The sequence below is a fragment of the Hemiscyllium ocellatum genome, chromosome 30, assembly GCF_020745735.1.
Source record: "Hemiscyllium ocellatum isolate sHemOce1 chromosome 30, sHemOce1.pat.X.cur, whole genome shotgun sequence".
NCBI classification, from domain to species: Eukaryota; Metazoa; Chordata; class Chondrichthyes; order Orectolobiformes; family Hemiscylliidae; genus Hemiscyllium; species Hemiscyllium ocellatum.
This window is the reverse complement of record NC_083430.1, coordinates 3,074,286-3,097,846: the sequence shown is the minus strand read 5'-3', so window position 1 is coordinate 3,097,846 and position 23,561 is coordinate 3,074,286. Positions and strand designations below refer to the sequence as shown.

At 43.9% G+C, this 23,561-nt stretch overlaps 1 protein-coding gene across 1 annotated transcript in view; it reads left to right on the top strand.

Annotated features, from left to right (window-relative positions):
- Positions 1-23,001, top strand: part of LOC132830060 (interleukin-6 receptor subunit beta-like) — a 151,675-nt gene extending 128,674 nt beyond the window's left edge. Inside the window, exons 15-16 of the mRNA XM_060847525.1 lie at positions 6,028-6,109; positions 18,923-23,001. Of these exons, the coding sequence (XP_060703508.1) occupies positions 6,028-6,109; positions 18,923-19,423 (583 nt within the window). The 3' untranslated portion in view covers positions 19,424-23,001. The remainder of the gene's footprint in view (positions 1-6,027; positions 6,110-18,922) is intronic.
- The last annotated feature ends 560 nt before the right edge of the window (positions 23,002-23,561 follow it).

The window sequence follows — 23,561 nt, the reverse complement described above, 5'->3', positions numbered from 1 at the left end:
CAGCTCCCAGCCGCCCGACGTACTGACTGACCCTTTCTTGTGGCCAGCAATCCAAGGACCGGCCATCAGCTGTCTGGCTCTCAGCCTCCCTGAGTACTGATTGGGGCTGCCCTACCCCCTCCGTACCTGGTGCCCAAAGATCAGGAGCATGGGACTGAAGTGCAACCAAAAACAGAGAAGAAGGTTTTTAAGTGTATTCAGTCGGAAGAGATAGGAGAGGTCTTGAATGAGTACTTTTCTTCAGTATTTACAAATGAGAGGGACGGTATTGTTGAAGAGGAGAGTATGAAATGGTCTGGTAAGCTAGAGGAGATAGTTGTTAGGAAGGAAGATGTGTTGGGCATTTTGAAAAACTTGAGGATAGACAAGTCCCCCGGGCCTGACAGGATATATCCTAGGATTATGTGGGAAGCAAGAGAGGAAATTGCAGAGCCGTTGGCAATGATCTTTTCATCTTCACTGTCAACGGGGCTGGTACCAGGGGACTGGAGAGTGGCGAATGTTGTGCCCCTGTTCAAAAAGGGAATAGGGATAACCCCGGGAATTATAGGCCAGTTAGTCTTACTTCGGTGGTAGGCAAAGTGATGGGAAAGGGTACTGACGGATAGGATTTATGAGTATCTGGAAAGACACTGCTTGATTAGGGACAGCCAGCACGGATTTGTAAGAGGTAGGTCTTGCCTTACAAGTCTTATTGAATTCTTTGAGGAGGTGACCAACATGTGGATGAGGGTAAAGAAGTGGATGTAGTGTACATGGATTTTAGTAAGGCATTTGATAAGGTTCCCCATGGTAGGCTTATGCAGAAAGTCAGGAGGCATGGGATAGTGGGAAATTTGGCTAGTTGGATAAAGAACTGGATAACTAGTCGAAGTCAGAGAGTGGTGGTAGATGGTAAATATTCAGCCTGGAGCCCAGTTACAAGTGGAGTTCCGCAGGGGTCAGTTCTGGGTCCTCTGCTGTTTGTAATTTTTATTAATGACTTGGAAGAGGGAGTCGAAGGGTGGGTCAGTAAATTTGCAGACGATACGAAGATTGATGGAGTTGTGGATAGTGAGGAGGGCTGTTGTCAGCTGCAAAGGGGCTTAGATATGATGCAGAGCTGGGCTGAGGAGTGGCAGATGGAATTCAACCCTGTCAAGTGTGAGGTTGTCCATTTTGGAAGGACAAATAAGAATGCGGAATGCAGGCTTCACGGTAGGGTTCTTAATAAGGTGGAGGAGCAGAGGGATCTTGGGTTCTATGTTCATAGCTCTTTGAAAGTTGCCACTCAGGTGGATAGAGCTTGTAAGAAGGCCTATGGTTTATTAGCGTTCATTAGCAGAGGGATTGAATTCAAGAGTCGTGAGGTTATGTTGCAGATGTACAGGACTTTGGTAAGGCCACATTTGGAGTACTGTGTGCAGTTCTGGCTACCTCACTTTGGGAAAGGTGTGGAAGCTTTGGAGAGGGTGCAGAGGAGATTTACCAGGATGTTGCCTGGATTGGAGAATAGGTCGTACGAGGGTAGGTTGAGAGTGCTAGGCCTTTTTTCATTGGAACGGCGAAGGATGAGGGTTGACTTGACAGAGGTTTATAAGATGACCAGGGGAATAGGTAGAGTAGACAGTCAGAGACTTTTTCCCCGGGTACAACAGAGTGTTACAAGGGGACATAAATTTAAGGTGAAGGGTGGAAGGTATAGAGGGGATGTCAGGTAGGTTCTTTACCCAGAGAATGGTGGGGGCATGGAATGCGCTGCCTGTGGGAGTGGCAGAGTCAGAATCATTGGTGACCTTTAAGCAGCAATTGGATAGGTACACGGATAGGTGCTTAAGCTAGGACAAATGTTTGGCACAACATCGTGGGCCAAAGGGCCTGTTCTATGTTCTTTGTTCTACGAAAATCAAAAAGGGAGTGCAAACACCCACACTCAATATTTACATAGTCCATGGACTCCACAGCACCATAGAACAAGCAGTTGGGATGGGAGTCCTTGAACCACCGCAATCTGCTATGTGCACCACCCTCCACACCAAATTCCTGAGAGAAAGGGAGAGGACTCCCACTTAGAGAGCCCTCCACTGGGGATCGCTCCCCTGTCTGGTGGTAAATGGGCACACCAAGGCATGTCCGGGCAGTGGATAAGGGAGAAGAGGCGGACGGTGTGCAGCAGCAATTGATGGGGGGTCCACTGTTTTACATCCCTGAAGGGGACAAAACTAAAGCTTCAGAGGCAGCTCTGGTTGTGGGGGATGCTCCTGTTTATTTTTTTTTCGAGGCAGCAGCAGCAGTGGTAGCAGGCCCCAGGCAGCAGCAGTGGAAACAGCCCCACGCTCCTGTTTTTTTTTACTTTTTTTTTAAGGAGGAGAGTCCTTGGACCCTGACCCTGACCCTGACCCTGACCCTGACCCTGACCCAACTCTCAATAGGGAAACACCCAAGTGGTCCAGTGACAAGCAGTGTCCTACATTCCTGTTTTTTTTTTCTTTTTTCTTTGACAAGCAGTGAATTTCCTGTTTATATATTTTTTTAAAACCCCCATACTACCACCTAACTGCGTTAGTGCTTATTTTTTCCCCAGCATCCATGGTGTGTGTGTGTGTGCAGGTGTGAGACACAAAGTGCACAAATCTTTATTCAATTTTCACCACCAGGAAGATAGGAAAACATGCGGGTGGCCAGTGACAAGTAGTGCTATTCACTTCAAAGGGCACACTCCTGTTTATATTTTTTTATCCTTTTTTTTCTTTTTTCTTTTTTTTCTTTTTTTTATTTTATTTTTTTTCACTCCTGTTTATATCTATCAGCCAGGGCTCCCTGATTGGACCAGATTAATAGCCCCAACCAGAGAACCCGTCCACATGGCTGACCTCATTTCAATCACTACGAGAGCAAGCAAGAAAGATAAAGGGGAGCCTTTAGAGAATCTGTAGTTAATCATTTGTCACAGGCTTCAGTGCTGGGGCCACAATTATTTATGGTAGATACTAATGACTTAAATCAGTGAATGTACTCTAGCTAAGTTTGTGAATGGCACAAGCATAGATTGGTCGGCAAGTGGTGAGTATGATTCTACAGAGGGTTGTAAGCAGATTAATTGAGAGGGAGAAAATCACACTTTGAATAAGAAGCAGAAAAGTGGAGTTGAAGATGGGAGATCAGATCTGCCATAACATCTGGATAGGAATAATGTGATCAAGGATAGTCAGCATGGTTTTGTGAAGGGCAGGTTGTGCCTCACAAACCTTATTGAGTTCTTTGAGAAGGTGACTAAGGAAGTGGACGAGGGTAAAGCAGTAGATGTGGTGTATATGGATTTTAGCAAGGCGTTCGATAATGCATGGTAGGCTAATGCAAAAACTACGGAGGTATGGCATTGAGGGTGCATGAGAGGTTTGGATTAGGAATTGGCTGGCTGGAAGGAGACAGAGGGTAGTAGTTGATGGTATAGGTTCATCTTGGAGTGCAGTTACTAGCGGTGTTCCACAAGGGTCTGTTTTGGGACCATTGCTGTTTGTCATCTTTATAAATGATCTAGAGGAGGGGCTTGAAAGCTGGGTGAGCAAGTTTGCGGATGACACGAAAGTCGGTGGAGTTGTGGACAGCGAAGAAGGATGTGGCAGGTTACAGCGGGATATAGATAAGTTGCAGAGCTGGGCAGAAAGGTGGCAAATGGAGTTCAATGTAGCCAAGTGTGAAGTCATTCACTTTGGTAGGAGTAACAAGAAGATGGATTACTGGGCTAATGATAGGCTACTTGGTAGTGTGGATGAGCAGAGGGATCTTGGTGTCCATGTACACAGATCTCTGAAAGTTGCCACCCAGGTAAATAGTGCTGTGAAGAAGGCATATGGTGTACTGGGCTTTATTGGTAGAGGAATTGAGTTCCAGAGTCCTGAGGTCATGTTGCAGTTGTATAAGACTCTGGTGCGGCCTCATCTGGAGTATTGTGTGCAGTTTTGGTCGCCATACTATAGGAAGGATGTGGAGGCATTGGAACAAGTGCAGAGGAGGTTTACCAGGATGTTGCCTGGCATGGTAGGAAGATCGTATGAGGAAAGGCTGAGGCACTTGGGGCTGTTCTCATTGGAGAAAAGAAGGTTTAGGGGAGATTTGATAGAGGTGTACAAGATGATTAGGGGTTTAGATAGGGTTGACAGTGAGAACCTTTTTCTGTTAATGGAGTCAGCTGTTACTAGGGGACACAGCTTTAAATTAAGGGGTGGTAGGTATAGGACAGATGTTAGGGGTAGATTCTTTACTCAGCGGGTTGTGAGTTCATGGAATGCCCTGCCAGTAGCAGTGGTGAACTCTCCCTCTTTATGGTCATTTAAGCGGGCATTGGATAAGCATACTGAGGTTATTGGGCTAGTGTAGGTTAGGTAGACTTTGGGCGGCGCAACATTGAGGGCTGAAGGGCCTGTACTGCGCTGTATTTTTCTATGTTCTATGTTCTATAATTTCATTGAATTGTGGAACAATTCAATGGACGGCACGGTGGCACAGTGGTTAGCACTGCTGCCTCACAGCGCCAGAGACCCGGGTTCAATTCCCGCCTCAGGCGACTGACTGTGTGGAGTTTGCACGTTCTCCCCGTGTCTGCGTGGGTTTCCTCTGGGTGCTCCGGTTTCCTCCCATAGTCCAAAGATGTGCATTCAGGTGAATTGGCCATGCTAAATTCCCCGTAGTGTTAGGTGAAGGGGTAAATGTACGGGTATGGGCGAGTTGCGCTTCGGCGGGTCGGTGTGGACTTGTTGGGCCGAAGGGCCTGTTTCCACACTGTAAGTAATCTAATCTAATCTAATTCATTGGGATAAATGACCTACTTCTGATTGTACATCTTATGGTCTTAGTAAGCAGAATAAATCAGAACTGACTTTGGATCAGGTTGGAAAAACAGTTGAGAAGTTTGATTGAACAGTTAAACCAAATTGTGCACTTAGACTATAAACGGTGCTAGTTATGATGCATTGGTTTGAGTATGATGATGAAACAGACCACTGCTGAGAAAATCTTGACACCAAATCCAACACTAAAGAAATTATGTTCAGAAAAACGTACACTCGTATTTATAGCCATGACCAACATTGAAGAGTGAAGCTAGACATTTTCAGTAATGCTTTGTTTTCCCGTCTCCAGTTGGATATTTGAGTAGTTAATGAACCTACAAACAAGGAACAAGAGTAGGCCACGTGACTCTTTGAGCCTGTTCCATTGTTCAATAAGATCACGGCTGGTCTGATTTTTAACCTCAACTCTATATACCCCCAAGAGTACATCAAGGCTGCACTGCCTGCAACAGCAGTAGACTCACCAACTGTAAGGGCATTTAAATGGTCATTGGATAGACATATGGATGAGAATGGAATAGTGTAGGTTAGATGGGCTTCAGATTGGTTCTACAGGTCAGCGCAACATCGAGGACCGAAGGATCTGTACTGCGCTGTAATGTTCTATGTTCTATAGTTTCCTTAGTGGGAGAGGATGATAAATGCTGTTCATTGGATTAGGAAGACTAAAAAATAACAGTTTAATATGCCTTTCTGTGCAAACATTGGTGCTATTGGAAACTATAGATACAGGGTGTTTGTATTTGGCAAGAAATTTAATCCAATGGCTGTGTAACAGATCTTATGTCACAGTGGAAGTATGGGCTGTGCTGGGTTCAAGTTCCACCTTCCCTGGAGGTATGTCGGAACGTCTCTAACCAAGTTGAATTTTTTTTTTGAAGGAGTGGTATCAAGGAGTGATATGAGCTATGTGGTAGTTTACTCAATAAACTCTATCACATTGAAAAGGAAGTCTAAGCCATCTCCAGACTCAGATCGAAGTTAACTTTTCCTGGTTCTTAATGCTGGAATCTTATGGCAACTTTTATTTCTGAAGGTGTCATCATGTGACCTACCATTTTGAATGACCACAACTTCAAAATCTATTTCAATCTATTCCACAGTGTTCAAACAGGAAATGTAATTTAATTTTATAACTGTGTAGTAGGTGCTGGGATTGAAAGATTTACATGAATGTATTTGATATTAATCATAGGTTAACTGGACAACTATGGCCCAAGATACCAAACCCTGCAAACAGCACCCTTGCAAGCTGGACCCCAGGGAGGAAAGCCCAGGTAAATGCATTCATGCCACAGTATCTAATATCATGGAGTGACTGAAATTCTGAAGATAATTGTCTAGCTTCCTCCTGATAACCCTATCCTTTCCATTACTCCTCGTTATCTCAATTACTCCCCACTACCTCCTCTCTTGGCAATTAAAAGATGGGAAAATTGGAAATGTTCATGAGGTAAGTACACTAGTATGTAAATTAATTTAAAAAGATTATTCTCATGGAACAGTTTCAGGTGAGTGCAAGTTTCAGCAAAGTACAAGGGAATTTCAGTGATTGTGGAAATTCAGTGAGGTCATTGTAAAAGAATTTGTTTGATATCTAACAAATACATTTAAATATTTAAATTGGAATTGTGGAGTAAGTTACATTAATGCAGTAAAACTTCAACATAACTGTAATAAATGAAAGATTATTACAGTACCTACATTGAAATGGTAAATAAAAACATTCTTCTAAACTCCAAAACTTAATTAGTAAAATAACATACAATGGAAATAACAGACCAGATGATTTGTTGCTGTTATATGATGGACACCCATGTTATTCATAATGACCACATTTTCAATAAATGTCTGTAGTTTGACAAGCTTCACCTCACTTCTAATGAGCTGTAGTCTGTGCTTTGGATGCTGCGGTGCACCAGAGAGGAGGAAAATTACCCAAGTATTTGATCCAAGAGGTATGAAGGGGGTCAGAAAATTAAACAAATTTGATAGCAGAGGTAAGCTGCAGTGACCAGGTCTCTGGCACGAGGTCCGGCTCTGAGGCTCAGAAGAGAAAGGGGGAGAGGAGGAGAGCGCTAGTTATAGGAGACGCTATAGTTAGAGGGACAGACAGGCGGGTTCTGTGGACATGGGCGAGACTCTCGGTTGGTTTGTTGCCTCCCGGGTGCCAGGGTCAGAGATGTCTCAGACCATGTCTTCAGAATCCTTAAGGGGGAGGGTGTACAGCCAGAAGTCGTGGTGCACATTGGCACCAATGACATAGGTAGGAAGAGGGGTGGGGAGGTCATTCAGGAGCTCAGGGAGTTAGGCTGGAAGCTAAAAGCTAGGACGGACAGAGTCGTCATCTCTGGGTTGTTGTCAGTGCCACGTGACAGTGAGGCAAGGAATAGGGAGAGAGTGCAGTTGAACATGTGGCTGCAAGGATGGTGTAGGAGGGAGGGCTTCAGGTATTTGGACAATTGGACTGCATTCTGGGGAAGGTGGGACATGTACAAGCAGGACGGGTTGCACCTGAACCAGAAGGGCACCAATATCCTGGGGGGTAGGTTTGCTAGCACTCTTCGGGGAGGGGGGGGGGGTTAAACTAATTTGGCAGGGGGATGGGATCTGGACTTGTAGTCCAGCAAATAGGTTAGCTGTTTTTAAGGATGTCCAAGAATGTAGGGAGGCTGTGGAGAAGGTAGCACTGACAGGGAATACTTGCGGACACAGAGATGGGTTCAAGTGTGTTTACTTCAACGCAAGGAGTATCAGAAATAAGGTGGGTGAACTTAAGGCGTGGATCGGTACTTGGGACTACGATGTTGTGGCCATCACGGAAACGTGGATAGATGAGGGACAGGAATGGTTGTTGGAGGTTCCTGGTTACAGATGTTCCAGTAAGATTAGGGAGGGTGGTAAAAAAAGGAGGGGGTGTGGCATTGTTAATTAGAAATGGTATAATAGCTGCAGAAAGGCAGTTCGAGGGGGATCTGCCTTTGGAGGTAGTATGGGCTGAAGTCAGAAATAGGAAAGAAACACATTGTTGGATGTTTACTATAGGCCCCCCAATAGCAGCAGAGATGTGGAGAAACAGATTGGGAAACAGATTTTGGAAAGGTGCAGAAGCCACAGGGTAGTAGTCATGGGCAATTTCAACTTCCCAAATATTGATTGGAAGCTCTTTAGATCAAGTAGATTGGACGGGACAGTGTTTGTGCAGTGTGTCCAGGAAGCTTTTCTAACTCAATATGGAGATTGTCCAACCAGAGGGGAGGCTATATTGGATTTGGTACTTGGTAATGAACCGGGACAAGTGATGGGCTTGTTAGTGGGTGAGCATTTTGGTGATGGTGACCACAATTCTGTGACTTTCACCTTGGTTATGGTGAGAGATACGTGCGTGCAGCAGGGTAGGTTTTACAATTGGGGGAAAGGTAAATACGATGCTGCAAGACAGGATCTGAGGAGCATAAGTTGGGAGCATAGGCTGTCAGAGAAGGATGTCATTGAAATGTGGAACTTTTTCAAGGAACAGATATGACGTGTCTTTGATATGTATGTACCTGTCAGGCAGGAAGGAGATGGTCGTGTGAGGGAACCTTGGTTGACGAGGGAGGTTGAATGTCTAGTAAAGAGGAAGAAAGAGGCTTATATAAGGTTGAGGAACAAGGTTCAGACAGAGCGTCAGAGGGATACAGGATAGCCAGGAGGGACCTGAAGAAAGGGATTAGGAGAGCTAAGAATGGGCATGAAAAATCTTTGGCTGGTAGGATCAAGGATAACCCCAAGGCCTTTTTTGCGTATGTGAGAAACATGAGAATGACGAGAACGAGGGTAGGTCCAATCAAGGACAGTAGTGGGAGAGTGCTAGGCCTTTTCTCATTGAAACAGCGAAGGATGAGGGATGAGGGGTGACTTGATAGAGGTTTATAAGATGATCAGGGGAATAGATAGAGTAGACAGTCAGAGACTTTTTCCCCAGGTACAACAGAGTGTTACAAGGGGACATAAATTTAAGGTGAAGAGTGGAAGGTATAGAGGGGATGTCAGGGGTAGGTTAATTACCCAGAGAATGGTGGGGGCATGGAATGCGCTGCCTGTGGGAGTGGCAGAGTCAGAATCATTGGTGACATTTAAGCGGCAATTGGATAGGTACACGGATAGATACTTAAGCTAGGACAAATGTTCACACAACATCGTAGGCCAAAGGGCCTGTTCTGTGCTGCATTGTTCTATGTTCTATGATACTTATTGGAACTTAGAAGAATAAGAGGTGATGTTATTGAACCATAAAAGATTCTGAGAGAATTTGACATGGTACATAGCCATTTAAAATTCAGATGGAGAGAAGGTTAAAGTTGCGGGTATGACTGGGGTGAATGACTTTGACGAGTAGGTAGAAACCCAACACTTGTCCCTTACTAGTTATCAAGTAAAACCTGCTAGACCACCAACTTAGCATGGACCACCCCCATAGAGGCAGAGTGGGATAATTTAATTGGAAGTTTATTGTCATGTGCATTCAATATAAAATACAGTGAAAAGGTTCGTACTGTTGCGATGAACTGGTGCCATAAGATACTTAAGTGGACATTCAACAGGCCTATAGGCTGGGATGGTGTCTCCACTGTCCCCTGCAAAATAGAAAATAGTCAGAGTGGGCAGTAAAGCACTCTGGTTTTTTTTAGATATTTTGAAAGGGTTAATACTGAGGAATGCCTTACACACCACTGACTATACTGATGTCATACAGACATAGTGAGAGGAAAGCTTAAGATCTCAAAGGAGTATGACCAACTATTAAGCTCCTCGCCGCACTCTGAGACAGCAAAATAGTAATCTTCAGTGTCTCATGCGAGTACAGAAAAAGCTGGATAAGATAGATGACTGCATGGCTGGAAAGATAGTGCATGAGGGAAGCCTTAGATTCCTGGGATGCAGAGGCTGATTCTGGGAAGAATGACATAGAACATAGAACATAGAACATAGAAGGATACAGCGCAGTACAGGCCCTTCGGCCCTCGATGTTGCGCCGACCGAATCCTACCTAACCTATACTAGCCCAATAACTTCCAAATGCCTATCCAATGCCCGCTTAAATGACCATAAAGAAGGAGAGTTCACCACTGATACGGGCAGGGCATTCCATGAACTCACAACCCGCTGTGTGAAGAATCTACCCCTAACATCTGTCCTATACCTACCACCCCTTAATTTAAAGCTATGTCCCCTAGTAACACCTGACTCCATTAGCGGTAAAAGGTTCTTAGTATCTACCCTATCTAAACCCCTAATCATCTTATACACTTCTATCAGATCTCCCCTAAACCTTCTCTTCTCCAATGAGAACAGCCCAAGTGCCTCAGCCTTTCCTCATAAGATTTTCCTACCATTCCAGGCAACATCCTGGTAAACCTCCTCTGCACTCGTTCTAAAGCTTCCACATCCTTCCTATAGTATGGCGACCAAAACTGCACACAATACTCCAGATGAGGCCGCACCAGAGTCTTATACAACTGCAACATGACCTCAGGACTCCGGAACTCAATTCCTCTGCCAATAAAGCCCAGTACACCATATGCCTTCCTCACAGCACTATTTACCTGGGTGGCAACTTTCAGAGATCTGTGTACATGGACACCAAGATCCCTGTGCTCATCTTTACAAGCTGATGGGTTGCACCTGAAGAAAGCTGAGCGCGAGGTCCTAATGAGATTTTTGCTATTGCCATGGCCATGGCTTTAAATGAAATTGTCAGAGCTTGGTAAGTTAACAAGTGATGTTGGACTAAAGGAGAAAGAAAGAAAGTCAAAAGCAGAGTTAATGTTCATATCTGTAAATGCATGAAATATAGTAACTACGTTTTGTGGGGAGGGGGACAATTACAGATGCAGATTGTAATGTGCAATTATGATGTTGTGGCACTGGTGGAGATCTGCTTCAAGGAAGGACAGGATTGCATGTAAATATTCCTGGGAATCAATTATTCAGTAAAGATAGAAAAGGAGATAAAGGAAAAGTAGCAGAATTGGTTAAGGAGATGTACAGTGCTGGAGAACAAGGACGTCTCAGAGGACAGTGTCAATTTGGGTAGAGTTACAGAATAGAAAGGGTGCAATTTGTATCTACCTTTAATAAATTGTTGTCACTTAAAAGTGACAAGGTAGCACGACTGGATAAGATGCATCAAAGGATTTTGAAGGAAATGAGGGTAGAAATTGCAGGGGTGCTGGCCACTATCTTTCAGTCCTTCCTGCATTGAGGGAGGTGCCGGACGACTGCATATTGCAAACTTTAGATCCCCTCTCATCTCATTGAAATTAGCCCTCTTCTAGTTTAGAAATTTTACTTCAAACAAAGAACATTTGTAGCCCAGGAACAGGCCCATCATTCCTCCAAGCCTGAGCCGATCCAAATGTACTGTTTAAACCCGTCGGTCAATTCCTAAGCATCTGTATCCCTCTACTCCCCACCTACTCATGCATTTATCCAGACACATCTTATTTTACCCTCTCTGCTGGCAACGCATTCCAAATGCCCACCACCCTCTGTGTGAAGCACTTGCTGTGTGTATCCCCCTTATATTTTCCACCTCTCACCTTGAAAGCATGACCTCTCGTTATTGAATCCTTCACCCTGGGAAAAAGCTTGTCTCTATCCATTCTGTCTATACCCTTCATGATTTTATAAGCCTCAATCAGGTTCCCCCTCGATCTCCTTTTTTCTAATGAAAATAAACCTAATCTACTCAACCTTTCTTCATAGCGAGCACCTTCCATACCAGACAACATCCTTGTAAACCTTCTCTGCACCCTCTCCAAAGATCCACATCCTTCTGGTAATGTGGCGACCAGAATTGTACACAGTGTTCTAAACACGGCCGAACCAATGTCTTGTACAATTTTAACATGACTTGCCAGCTCTTATACTCAATACCCCGTCCAATGAAGGCAAGCATACTATATGCCTTCTTGACCACTCTATCCACCTGTGCAGCAACCTTCAGGTACAATGGACCTGCACTCCCAGATCTCTCTGCCCATCTACTTTGCCCAAGGCTCTTCTATTCATTGTATAATTTGCTCTAGAATTAGACTTGCCTAAATGCATCACCTCACATTTGTCCGGATTGAAAACGATCTGCCACTTTTCCGCCCAACTGTCCAGTCTATCTATTTCCTCTTGTATTCTCTGACAGTCCCTTATGCTTTCCGCTACTCCACTAATCTTTATGTCGTCAGTACACTTGCTGATCATACCAACAGTGCCCTCTTCCAGATCATTTATGTATATCACAAACAACAGTGGCCCCAACACTGACCCCTATGGAACACCACTGGTCACCTTTCTCCATTTTGGGAAACTCCCTACAACTACTACTCTTTGTCTCCTGTTGCTCAACTAGTTCTTTATCCACTTAACTAGAACACCCTGCACACACAATGACTTCACTTTCTCCATGAGTCTACCATGGAGAACCTTATTAAACGTCTTACTAAACTCCATGTATATGACATCAACAGCCCTTCCTTCATCTACCAACTTGATCACTTCCTCGAAGAACTCTATTAAGTTGGTAAGGCACAATTTCCCCAACACAAAACCATGTTGCCCATCACTGATAAGTCCAATCTTTTCTAAATATAAATATATCCTATCCCTCAGTACCTTCTCCAGCAACTTTCTCACCACTGACGTCAGGCTCACTGGTCTGTAGTTACCCGGAATATCCCTACTACCCTTCTTGTACAGGGGGACAACATGAGCAACCCTCCAGTCCTCCGGCAACTTACCTGTGTTTAAGGATGCCACAAAGATATCTGTCAGGACCCCAGCTATTTCCTCTCTCACCTCCGTCAGCAACCTGGGATAGATCCCATCTGGTCCTAGGGAGTTGTCCACCTTAATAACCTCTAGCCTATCCAACACATCTTCCCTACTTACGTCAACGTGATCCAGACTAATCAACTTTCTATCTCTAATCTCAACATTCATCATGTTCCTCTCCTCAGTGAACACTGATCTCAACCAGGTTATTCATTACTCTTCTCCATTGCAAATATAATCATAATGGTAAGATGATTGCCATTACCCAAGTGATTTTGATAGGCCCCTTAGGTCCTATTGTCAGTTTTGACATGATTTTTGTCATGTTTGTTGACATGTGCATGGCATTAATAGCCGCATATACTGTTTGCATACATTTCTGTCTACTTTTAACAATTTCAACACCAATGTTTCCTCCCTCATACATATCCAAAGAACATTTTGCCACTCCAAAGAGACACCCCAGCTATAGAAATGAACCTACAATGATCAGGCATTGTTTTATCAGGCTAATCTGTACATTTCAGGTTTCACTCTATGGAAACCAAAGTTCCACGTCAGCGAAGCAAGCTGATGGTTTAAAAGGCTAGCTGTTTCCATAAAGTACACCCTGTGAAATTGGGAATTACTCTGTTGGGGCGGGATGATTTTGAAAGCTTCTGTACTTTTCACCAAGATAGAGAAAGTTAGAGCAAAAATCTAAGCCTTTGAGTTCAGTAAAAAGTGATTCAGGAGCAAGCTGACTTTAGAATCTGTTTTTGTCTTTTTTTTTCTTGCATTTCATTGCTAAGTTAAACTTAAATGTCATACTTAAATGATTATAGAAGTTGACAAGCAGAATATTAGAAAAACAAAATCAGTCCTGAGAAAAGTAAGGTAATGCATATGGAAAGAAGAAAGAACTCAAGGAAATGTGCAGTTACGGGATAGTTATTTTTATTTCACCATGACATAAAATGTAAGAGCAGAGTTGTTACACTACAACTGTACAAGTCTCTTGATTGGACAGAATTGCAGTACTGCATATACTTCTGGGGGCAAGAAGGCTGCTGCCCTCAGAATGTCCTTAATTGACATTAGAGCCACAAACTCTCGTCACATGTACATGTACACCAACAGGACAATTGACCACATGGAGAAAGTTGGATTAGACAGGTATGTTGTTTTTACACTGGACACATGGATCAAATGGCCTGCATGTTTTCTGTAAATCTTTGACGTTTTGAAACTTTTATGTATTTAATTGCCAGTTTGGATCTTCTTCAAATGAAAGATTCTATTATATGACCAAAAACAAAGCCCAGTTGCAGAGTTATATTAGATTCTGGATTTAGCTTAACATTTAGGCTTGAACTGAGGGCAGTTTTACTTGCTTGATGTTGTAAAGTCATGGAATCATTGAGGCATACAGCATGGAAACAGACCTTTCGGTCCAACCAGTCCATGCCGACCATAATCCCAAACTAAACTAGTTCCACTGCCTGTGTTTGGCCAATATCCCTCCAAACATTTCTTCTTCATGTATTTATCAAAATGTTGTTTAAACATTGTAATTGTACCTGCAATCACCACTTCCTCTGGAAGTTCATTCTACCTATGAACCATTCCGTGTAAACAAAATGCCTCTCGTAACTTTTTAAAATCTTTCTCTTCTCACCTTAAATATGCTTCCTAGTCTTGAAACCCCCAACCTAGGGAAAAGACACCATCTTATATATATCCCTCATGATTTTATAAACCCCTATAAGGTCACCACTCAACCTCCTATGCTCCAGTGAAAAAAGTCCCAGTTTATCCAGCCTCTCTTTATAACTCAACACCTCCATTCCTGGAAAATTTGTGATAAATCTCATCCGAACCCTCTCCAGCTTAATAATATCCTTTGTATAACAGGGTGATCAGAACTCGACACAGTACTCTAAAAGAGGCCTCACCAACATCCTGCACAACCTTAACATAATGTCCCAACTCCCATACTCAAAGGTCTCTATACATCTTTTCAATCAATTATGTACCGAACCCCTACTTCTTTTTGTTCTACAACACAGCTCAAGACTCAACTCCTATTGTTTGTTTTACCAAAATGCAATACATCGCATTTAGTCAAAGTAAACTCCATCTGTCACTCTTCAGCCCATTAACTGAATTGATCAAGGCCTTAGTGAGTTTTGAGAAGATTTGTAACTCAGGTTGAGGTTCTGGGTGTAAATTTGCTCACTGAACTGGAAGGTTCGTTTTCAGACGTTTCATCACAATACTAGGTAACATCATCAATAAGCCTCCGGTGAAGCACTGGTGTAATGGCCCACTTTCAATTTATGTGTTCAGGTTACCTTGGACTGGTGATGACATCACTGGCACAAATAAACCTAAACACGTAAATAGAACGTGGGTCACAATACAATGCTTCACCGGAGCCTCACTGATGATGTTACTTAGTATGGTGACGAAACATCTGAAACTGAACTTTCCAGCTCAGCGAGCAAACTTAAATCCTGATCAAGGCCTCTTTGCAATGTTGCCTAACCTTCTTCACTGTATCACCAATTTTGGTGTCAGCTGCAAACTAACTAATCACGTGGCACTGTGGTTAGCACTGCTGTGTTACAGTGCCAGGGAATTGGGTTTGATTCCACACTGTCTGTGTGGAGTTTGCACATGCTCTTGGTGTCTGTATACATTTCCCCTGGGTGCTCTGATTTTCTCCCACAGTCCAAAGATGTGTAGGTTTGGTGTATTGGCTTTGGTAAATTGCCCACAGTACCTGAGGTTGTGCAGCCTAGGTTGGTCAGCTGTGGGAATGACGGGGGTGGGGGGGGGAGGGTGAGGAGGAGGAGGTGGGGGAGTGGGAGAGTCTGGTTGGGATGCTCTTCAGAGGGTTGGTGTCAACTTGATGGGCTGAATGACCTGCTTCAACACCATAGGGATTCTATGATGCCTTCTATATTCTCAGTTCTGATCTATTGTTGAGAATTGTGCTGCTTTAGCACTGCTAGTTCCAGTTCTCCTTAATCTTGTCCTGATATTTTGTGAAGGCTGGTTACCTTTATGTAATAGAACACCAAGGAGGGCAGCTGGAGTTGTCGAATGGACCATTTCTTAAGGAAAGGGAAAGGAGTCTGCTCAGAAAGAGGACCGGACAAGTAAAACTTTCCTCAAGTAGATGTAATTTCATGTAAATATTGTGCCTTCCTTATTTAGACATAATTTTCTTAATAATTATGATGACCTGATACCAGTGAAATAGTGAATCCATTCTTTATGGCCTTTAGGCCACCTGTGTGTTCAAATCTCTTGTTACAGACATGACATTAGGTTGTTATTGTCAGCATAACTCACCACATTAAGTCTAGTTACATTTGGAACCGTATCTTAACAAGATAGACAGGGTAGATGCAGGTAGGATGTTTCCCCTGATTGAGGAGTCCAGAACTTAGGAATATAATTTAAAAATATAGGGGGAATTCGCTTAGGACTGTCATGTAGTGTTTAATTTTACTCAATGGCTTGTGAACCTTTGGAAATTTCTGAACTTCCACAGCCCTCAGTGAGAGATAGGACAGATTATGAGGGTGGTGCTGAGTTGGAAGTTTGGAACTGGGATAAGGTGGGGGTGAGGGGAAATGAGGAAACTAGTGATATCCATATTGATGCCATGGGGTTGGAGGGTCCCAAGGCAGAAGATAAGGCATCCGTTCTCCAGGTGTTGGGTGGTTAGGGAGTTGCAATGGCAGAGGCCCAGGACCTGCATGTCCTTTGGGAGTGGGAGGGGGAGTTGAAATGTTTGGCCATTGGGCAGTGTCATTGGTTGGTGCAGGTGACTCCGCAAGCCTCTGTGAGTGGGCATCCAGTCTCCCCAGTATGAGGAGACCGCATCAGGAGCAGCAGACACAGAAAACGACATGTGTGGAAGTGCAGATAAAACTCTGATGGATTGGAAGGCTCCTTTGGGGCCTTGGTTGGAGGTGAGTGGGGAGGTATGGATGCAGATTTTGCATTTCCTGCGTTGGCTGGGGAAGGTGCCGGGAGGGGAGGGTTGTTCGGTGGAGGGCGTGGGCCTGACAAGGGAATTGCGGAGGGAACGGTCTTTACAGAAAGTGGATGGGGTGGGGAGGGAAATATATATTTGGTGGTGGGGTTCATTTGTAGGTAGCGGAAATGGTGGAGGATGTATGCGGAGGTCGATGGGGTGGAAGCTGAGGACCCCACCACCAGATTCTGTCTGTCCTTGTTGCAGTTGGAGGGTCAGGTTCTAGAGCGGAGGTGTAGGGAGTGGATGAGATGTGCTGGAGGGCATCATCGACCACGTGGGAGAGGAAATTGCGGCATTTGAAGAAGGAGGCCATCTGGTGTGTTTTTTGGTGGAACTAGTCCTCCTGGGAGCAGATGCAGCGGAAGTGGAGGAATTGGGAATAAGGGATAGCATTTTTGCAGGAGGCAGGGTGGGAGGAGGTGTAATCCAGGTAGCTGTAGTCAGTAAGTTTTTAGAAGATGTCAGTGTTGAGTCGGTCACTGTTGATGGAGATGGAGGGGTCCAGGAATGGGAGGGAGGTGTCTGACATGGTCCAGGTGAATTTAAGGTCAGAGTGGAATGTGTTGGTGAAGTTGATGAACTGTTCAACCTTCTCGCGGGAGCACGAGGTGGCGCCGATTCAGTCATCAATGTAATGGAGGAAATGGTGGGAAATGGTGCCAGTGTAACTACGGAAGATGGACTGTTCCACATATCTGACAAAGACACAGGCATAGCTGGGGCCCATACAGGTGCCCATGGCTACCTCTTTAGTCTGGAGGAAGTGGGAGGATTCAAAGGAGAAATTATTGAGGGTATGGACCAGTTCAGCCAAATGAATGAGAGTGTCAGTAGAAGGGTACTGGTAGGGACATCGGGAGAGAAAGAAATGGAGTGCTTGGAGGCCCTGGTCATGGTGGGTGAAGTGTCTAGGGACTGGATGTTCATGGTGAAGGTGAGGCATTGGGAGCTGGGGAAACCAAAGTCTTGGAGGAGGTGGAGGGCATGAGTGGTGTCCCGAACATACGTGGAGAGTTCCTGGACTGGGGTGATATGACAGTGTCAAGATATGTGGAGCTGAATTTGGTAGGACAGGAGCAGACTGCGAAAATGGGTTGGATGGAGCAGTCAGATTTGTGAATCTTCAGTAGGAGGTAGAACCAAGTGGTGTGGGGTTCATGAACTGTGAAGTTGGAAGCTGTGTACAGGAGATCCCCTGGAGGTGATGAGGTTGTGTATGGTCTGGGAGATAATGATTTGGAGATGGGGTGAGGTCATGCTCGAGGGGGCAGTAGGAGAAGGTGTGTTTGAGTTGGTGTCTGGCTTCAATGGTGTAGAGGTCAGTGTGCTAAACTACCACTGCTCCTCCCGCCCCTTGAACACTGGTTTGATGGTGAGGTTGGGGTTGGAGCGGAAGGAGTGGAGGGCTGCATTCTGTGAGGGTGAGAGGTTGGAGTGGGAAAGGGGAAGAACAGGTTGAGGCAGTCAATGCCCCGGCAGCAGTTGGAAATAATGGGATCTAGGGCAGGCAACAGACCGGCACAGGGAGCCCAGTGAACAGGATATATTGGAGGCGGGTGAAGGAATCCTTGGAAGGTGGGCGGAAATCTTGGTGGAAAAATTAAGCTTGGAAGCAAAGGCAGCAATGGAATTGTTCAATGTCACAATGTGTGTTGAATTTGTTGATCCGTGAGCAGAGGGGGGATGAAGGTAAGGCCTTTGCTAAGGACTGATCGTTCATCCTCAGTGAGGGGGACGTCTGGGGGGATGGTGAAAACTCGGCAGGGCTGGGAGCTAGGACCTGGTATAGGATTTGAGCTTGGGGTGGGGTCAGAGGCTGCCACTGGAGTGGGCATGGTAGACAGATCGAGGGTGACATCATTTACGGAAGTGACGCTCACCCTGGGCACTGGGGAAGGGAGTGTAGCGGGTGGAAGTGGTGAATGTGGGATGTGCAGGGCAGAAGTGGTGTAATGTGTGTCAGAGATGATTGTGTTGGCGGTGTTCAGGTGAGTGGCGTCAGTGGGGTCGGAAGTGGTTGCGACAGGGGCAGAAGTGGTGTAACGTTTGTCATAGGTGATTCTGCCGGCGGTGTTCAGGTGAGTGGCATCACGGCTACTTGGGTAAGAACAAAATGCCAATACCGTATTTATTATTTGACTTTGTGTTTATGGTAGAATTAGTTATGGGATCATCAGAATTCTGTGTATGTTTCAATTCTATTTATTATTCTATTCCAATAATTTGAGATATTTGTTTTATTCAGGATTGGAATTGTTTGGAAGGAGTTCCTGACCATGTTGTTTCCTCTGTTACGTTACTTCAAAGAGATGCAAGACAAAACACTGCTTTTGGAGGAAAATCAAAACCCTTGCTTGATGATGAAAATGCTCAGAGCATTGATTTGAATATAAAGAGCACCAATGGTGTAGAGACCCCGCACTGTTGCTTAGAGGGGCATAATTATGTTGTTTACATGCCATACCACAATCTTTCTGAGGAGACTCAGTATGCAACTGTGATGCATTCAAAACACCAGATAGGTCCACCCACACTCTTCTTGAGGTCAAATTCCACTCAACCACTTCTGCATGACTTGACCTCAAGTCCCAAACCGTATGAGAATCCATGGTTTACAATGTCTGATACAAATCACAGTGAATTGTCCCAGGACTTTTCACTGTCAGATATTATGGTTGAAGAGGAGGAAATCTGGAAAACGTTCCCACTTTTGTGGGGTCTAGTGTCTGAGCACAAAGCTGATTAAGTGGTGACACGGTTGTGACCTGTTGGTGAATTACAGAAATGGTGATATATTGATGATGCATTGATGCTTCAAAAGGTGCCGCAATCATCAGTGCTGAATGGTGACAGCTCTGCTCAGTGTGTAGGTGCGAGCAACACCATTGGCCCAATTCCTCTACTATTTCTGCCCAAACCTGCAAATCTTTTCTTCCCTTCATGGAATTGTCTACATTCCTTTTGAAACCACTTGTGAATCTGCTTCTTCAACAATCTCAAAGTGTATTCTGGATCTCAACCATTGGCTCTGTAACAATGCTTTTCTCCTGTCACTTTTGGTACTTTTGCTGATCACCTTAAATCAATGTCCTCTGCTTTTTGACCATTCCACCCATGGGAAAAGTTTCTTCAAGCCATTCTAGAACATAGAACAGTACAGCACAGTATAGGCCCTTCGGCCCTTGATGTTGTGCTGGTTTTCTATCCTACTCTGAGATCAGACTAACCTACGTGCCTTTCATTGTACTAACTTCCATGTGTCTATCCAAGCATTGCTTTAAATGTCACTGATGTATCTGACTCTACCACCACTACCTGGCAGTGCATTCGACACACCCACCACTCTGTGTGTAAAGAACCTATCTCTGACATCTCACCTAAACATTTCTCCATTTACCCTAAAATAATGCCCTCTTATGAGACATTTCTGCCCGGAGAAATTGTCTCTGACTGTCCACTCTATCTCTGCCTCTCAACATCTTGTACACCTCTATTAAGTCACCTCTCACCTTTCTTCGCTCCAATGAGAAAAGACATGCCCTCCATTTCAGGCAGGAACTCTCTGATCATTTGAATATCTGTGTCAAATTTCTTTTCAACAACCAATTCCCAAAGGATAAAAATCTCAACTTTGTCAATTTACACATGTAACTGGAACCATTCTCAATTTTGTTTCGGCTCCCTTCTAAAGATTGTTACCTGTAGGTAGACACAAAACTTTAGTTAAAGCTGAGCTAGCATTCACTATAAACTCCTTACTTTTGTACTCTACACTTCTTTTCGCAAAGCCCAATTTCTCCTTTTCCCATCAACGATTTTCACAATGAATCCAACTAACATCAATAATTCATATAGATATACCTCCTGCCCCCTGCCCCTCTGCTCCTGCCCCCTCTGGAGAGAGAATTATATCCTTCATTTTTTCACCTTTTCTTATTAATCCAAATAAAACACATCATTTCTCTAAATTAAGCTTCATCAGTCCAGCCATTTATCAGCTTCCTTATGTCCTCTCACAATTCACAATGCTTCCAATTTTATGCCATAAGGAAATTTTGAAATTGTGGCCTACACACCCAAGTTTGGTCATTAGTATCGGTCAAGCGAAATTATAAATCAAGTTGATTAAGAGTAGCTATTCAGCCTATCAAGCCCATCCTGCAACTCTGTATGATCATGTTTGATCAACTACCCATTTTCTGTTTTCTATGACTCAAACAATTTGTATCCATGCCGTCTCAATTGCTTTTGTACCTTAGCAGCAGCTTAGTAGATAAAGCATTGTTAACGAAAAACTTTTGGAAGTCCAAGTATACAGCATCAACCACATTTACTGTAATCAATTTTGAAATGGAATCAAAAGTGCAATCAAGGTTAATCCAACTGTCTACAAACAAATCTGTGCTGCAATCTTGAAACTTGTCTTCCCTTGTCAAAGTGACTGTTAATTTTGTCCCAGAATATCATTTCTCGAGGTGCTAGTCAACTGACTTGGCTACCAATGCCACCAATGCTGCAGTTTCCATTCCTGTTGTAGCTGATGTGAAGTTGACACCTTCCTCACCTCATAGAGTCAGAGTCACAGAGATATACAGCATGGAAACAAACCCTTTGTTCCAACTAATCCATGCGGAGCAGATATCCTAAATTAATCTTGTCCCATTTGCCAGCAATTGGCCCATATCCCTCTAAACTCTTCCTATTCATATACCCATGCAAATACCTTTTAAATGCTGTAATTGTACCTGCCTCTGCCATTTCCTCTGGCATTTCATTCCATTCATACACCATCTTCTGCGCGTAAAAGTTGCCCCTTAGGTCCCTTTTCAATCTTTCCCTCTCACCTTAATCTTATCCCAACATATTCAGCCTCTCATACCATCCAACTCTGGCAACATCTTTGTAAATCTTTTCCGAACCCTTTCAACTTTAACAATATCCTTCCTATAGCAAGGAGACCAGAACTGAATGAAAATTCCAAAAGTGGTCTAACCAATGTCCTGTATAGCCTCAACATGACCTCCCAACTCCTATAGTCAATGCACTGACCAATAAAGGCAAGCGTATTAAAACACCCTGTCAACCTGTGACTCTACTTTCCAGGAACTATGAATCTGCACTCCAAGATCCCTTTCTTGGGCAACACTCCCCATTACCAGTTCTGAGGGTCACCCGACCAGAAACATTAACTCTGATTTCTCTTCACAGATACTGCTGGATTCGCAGAGCTTTTCCAGCAACTTCTGTTTTTGCTCCCCATTACCTTTCCATTGAATGTATAAGTCCTGCCTTGATTTGCCCTGCCAAGATGCAGCACCTCCATTTGCCATTCATCGGCCCATCTGATCAAGGTCCCATCATACTCTGAGGTAGCCTTCTTGGCTTTCCACTGCACCACCAATTTTGGTGTCACCTGAAAATTTACTAACCACGCACCCTATATTGACATCCAAATCATTTATATAGATGACAAAAACCAGTGGACCCAGCATCGATCTCTGTGGCACACTTAGTTCCAGGGCTCCAGTCCAAAAAGCATCCCTTCACCACCACTCTCTGTCTTCTACCTTCATGCCAATTTGGTATACATATGAATAGTTCTCCCTGGGTTCCATGTGATCTAACCTTGTTAACCAGTCAACTATGCAAAACTTTGTCGAACGCCGAACTCAATTTCACGTAGACAACATCCATCGCTCTGCCTTCATCAATCCTCTTTGTCACTTCTTCAAAACAGTCAAGGTAGTGAGTCACAATTTCCAATGCACAAAGCCATGCTGACTATTCCTACTCAGTCCTTGCCTTTCCAAATACATGTAAATCCATCCCTCAGAATCCCCTCCATTAACTTGCCCACCACTAATGTCAGGCTGACTGGTCTATAGTTTCCTGTTTTTTCCTTAACACATGTACAGAATGGGCTGAAGGGATAACTGTTAATGATGATATTTGACAGCTGCATGAGAGAATAGATTGTATTGGATGGGCTGAAATTGTTGATGATACTTGACAAGCTGACTTTAATTGAACATTCCTGTATATGCCACAGACAGCACAACCAAACTTGTTTTCAGTACTAGCAAGCAGTTTTGTCTTCTGTATCTGTTTCTCCTTTATGCTGGTTGTTTGTTACACTATATAAGAGAGCAAGAATTTTGTTCCAAATCATTAGACTTCACCTGGATCAGAATCATTTGAGGGGTCCCCGACATGCAGAAGGGTGTGAGGCTCATTGCTTTCTTTTCCATCTTTTGTTTATTACCAAATAGATGTCCATTGTTCAGCCTTTTATTATTACTCAATAAATGTTCATATTTAAGCAAATTGCTGTTGTCGAGCCTTCTCTTAATTACATTTAACCACATCTGTAAAGAACCATTTGGATACACCTAGTGATCCAAGACACCATCTTCCTTAAATAACAGCACAACGTTAGCCAACCTGCAGTCTTCTGGCACCTTGTCCATAGCTATTGATCATATAAATATCTCAGCAAGGAGCCCAGCAATCACTTCCCTAGCTTGCACAAAGTTGTCAGGTACATCTGATCCAGTCCAGGGGATTTATCCAGGTTAATTGTTTTAAGACATCCACCCATACACCTCTATAACATGGACACTTTTCAAGATGTCATTACTTATTTCCCCAAGCGGTCTACCTTCCATATGCTTTTCCACAGTAAACACCGATGCTAAATATTTGTATCTCCTGAAACTCCTGTGGTACCACACTTAGGCAGCTGTGCCGATCTTTAAGGGACCCTATTCCTTCCCTTACTCTTTTGTTCTTAATGTATTTGTAGAAACCCTTTGTATATTCCTTAACCCTATTTGCCAAAGCAATCTCATGTCGCCTTTTGCCCTCCTGACTTTCCTCTTAAGTAT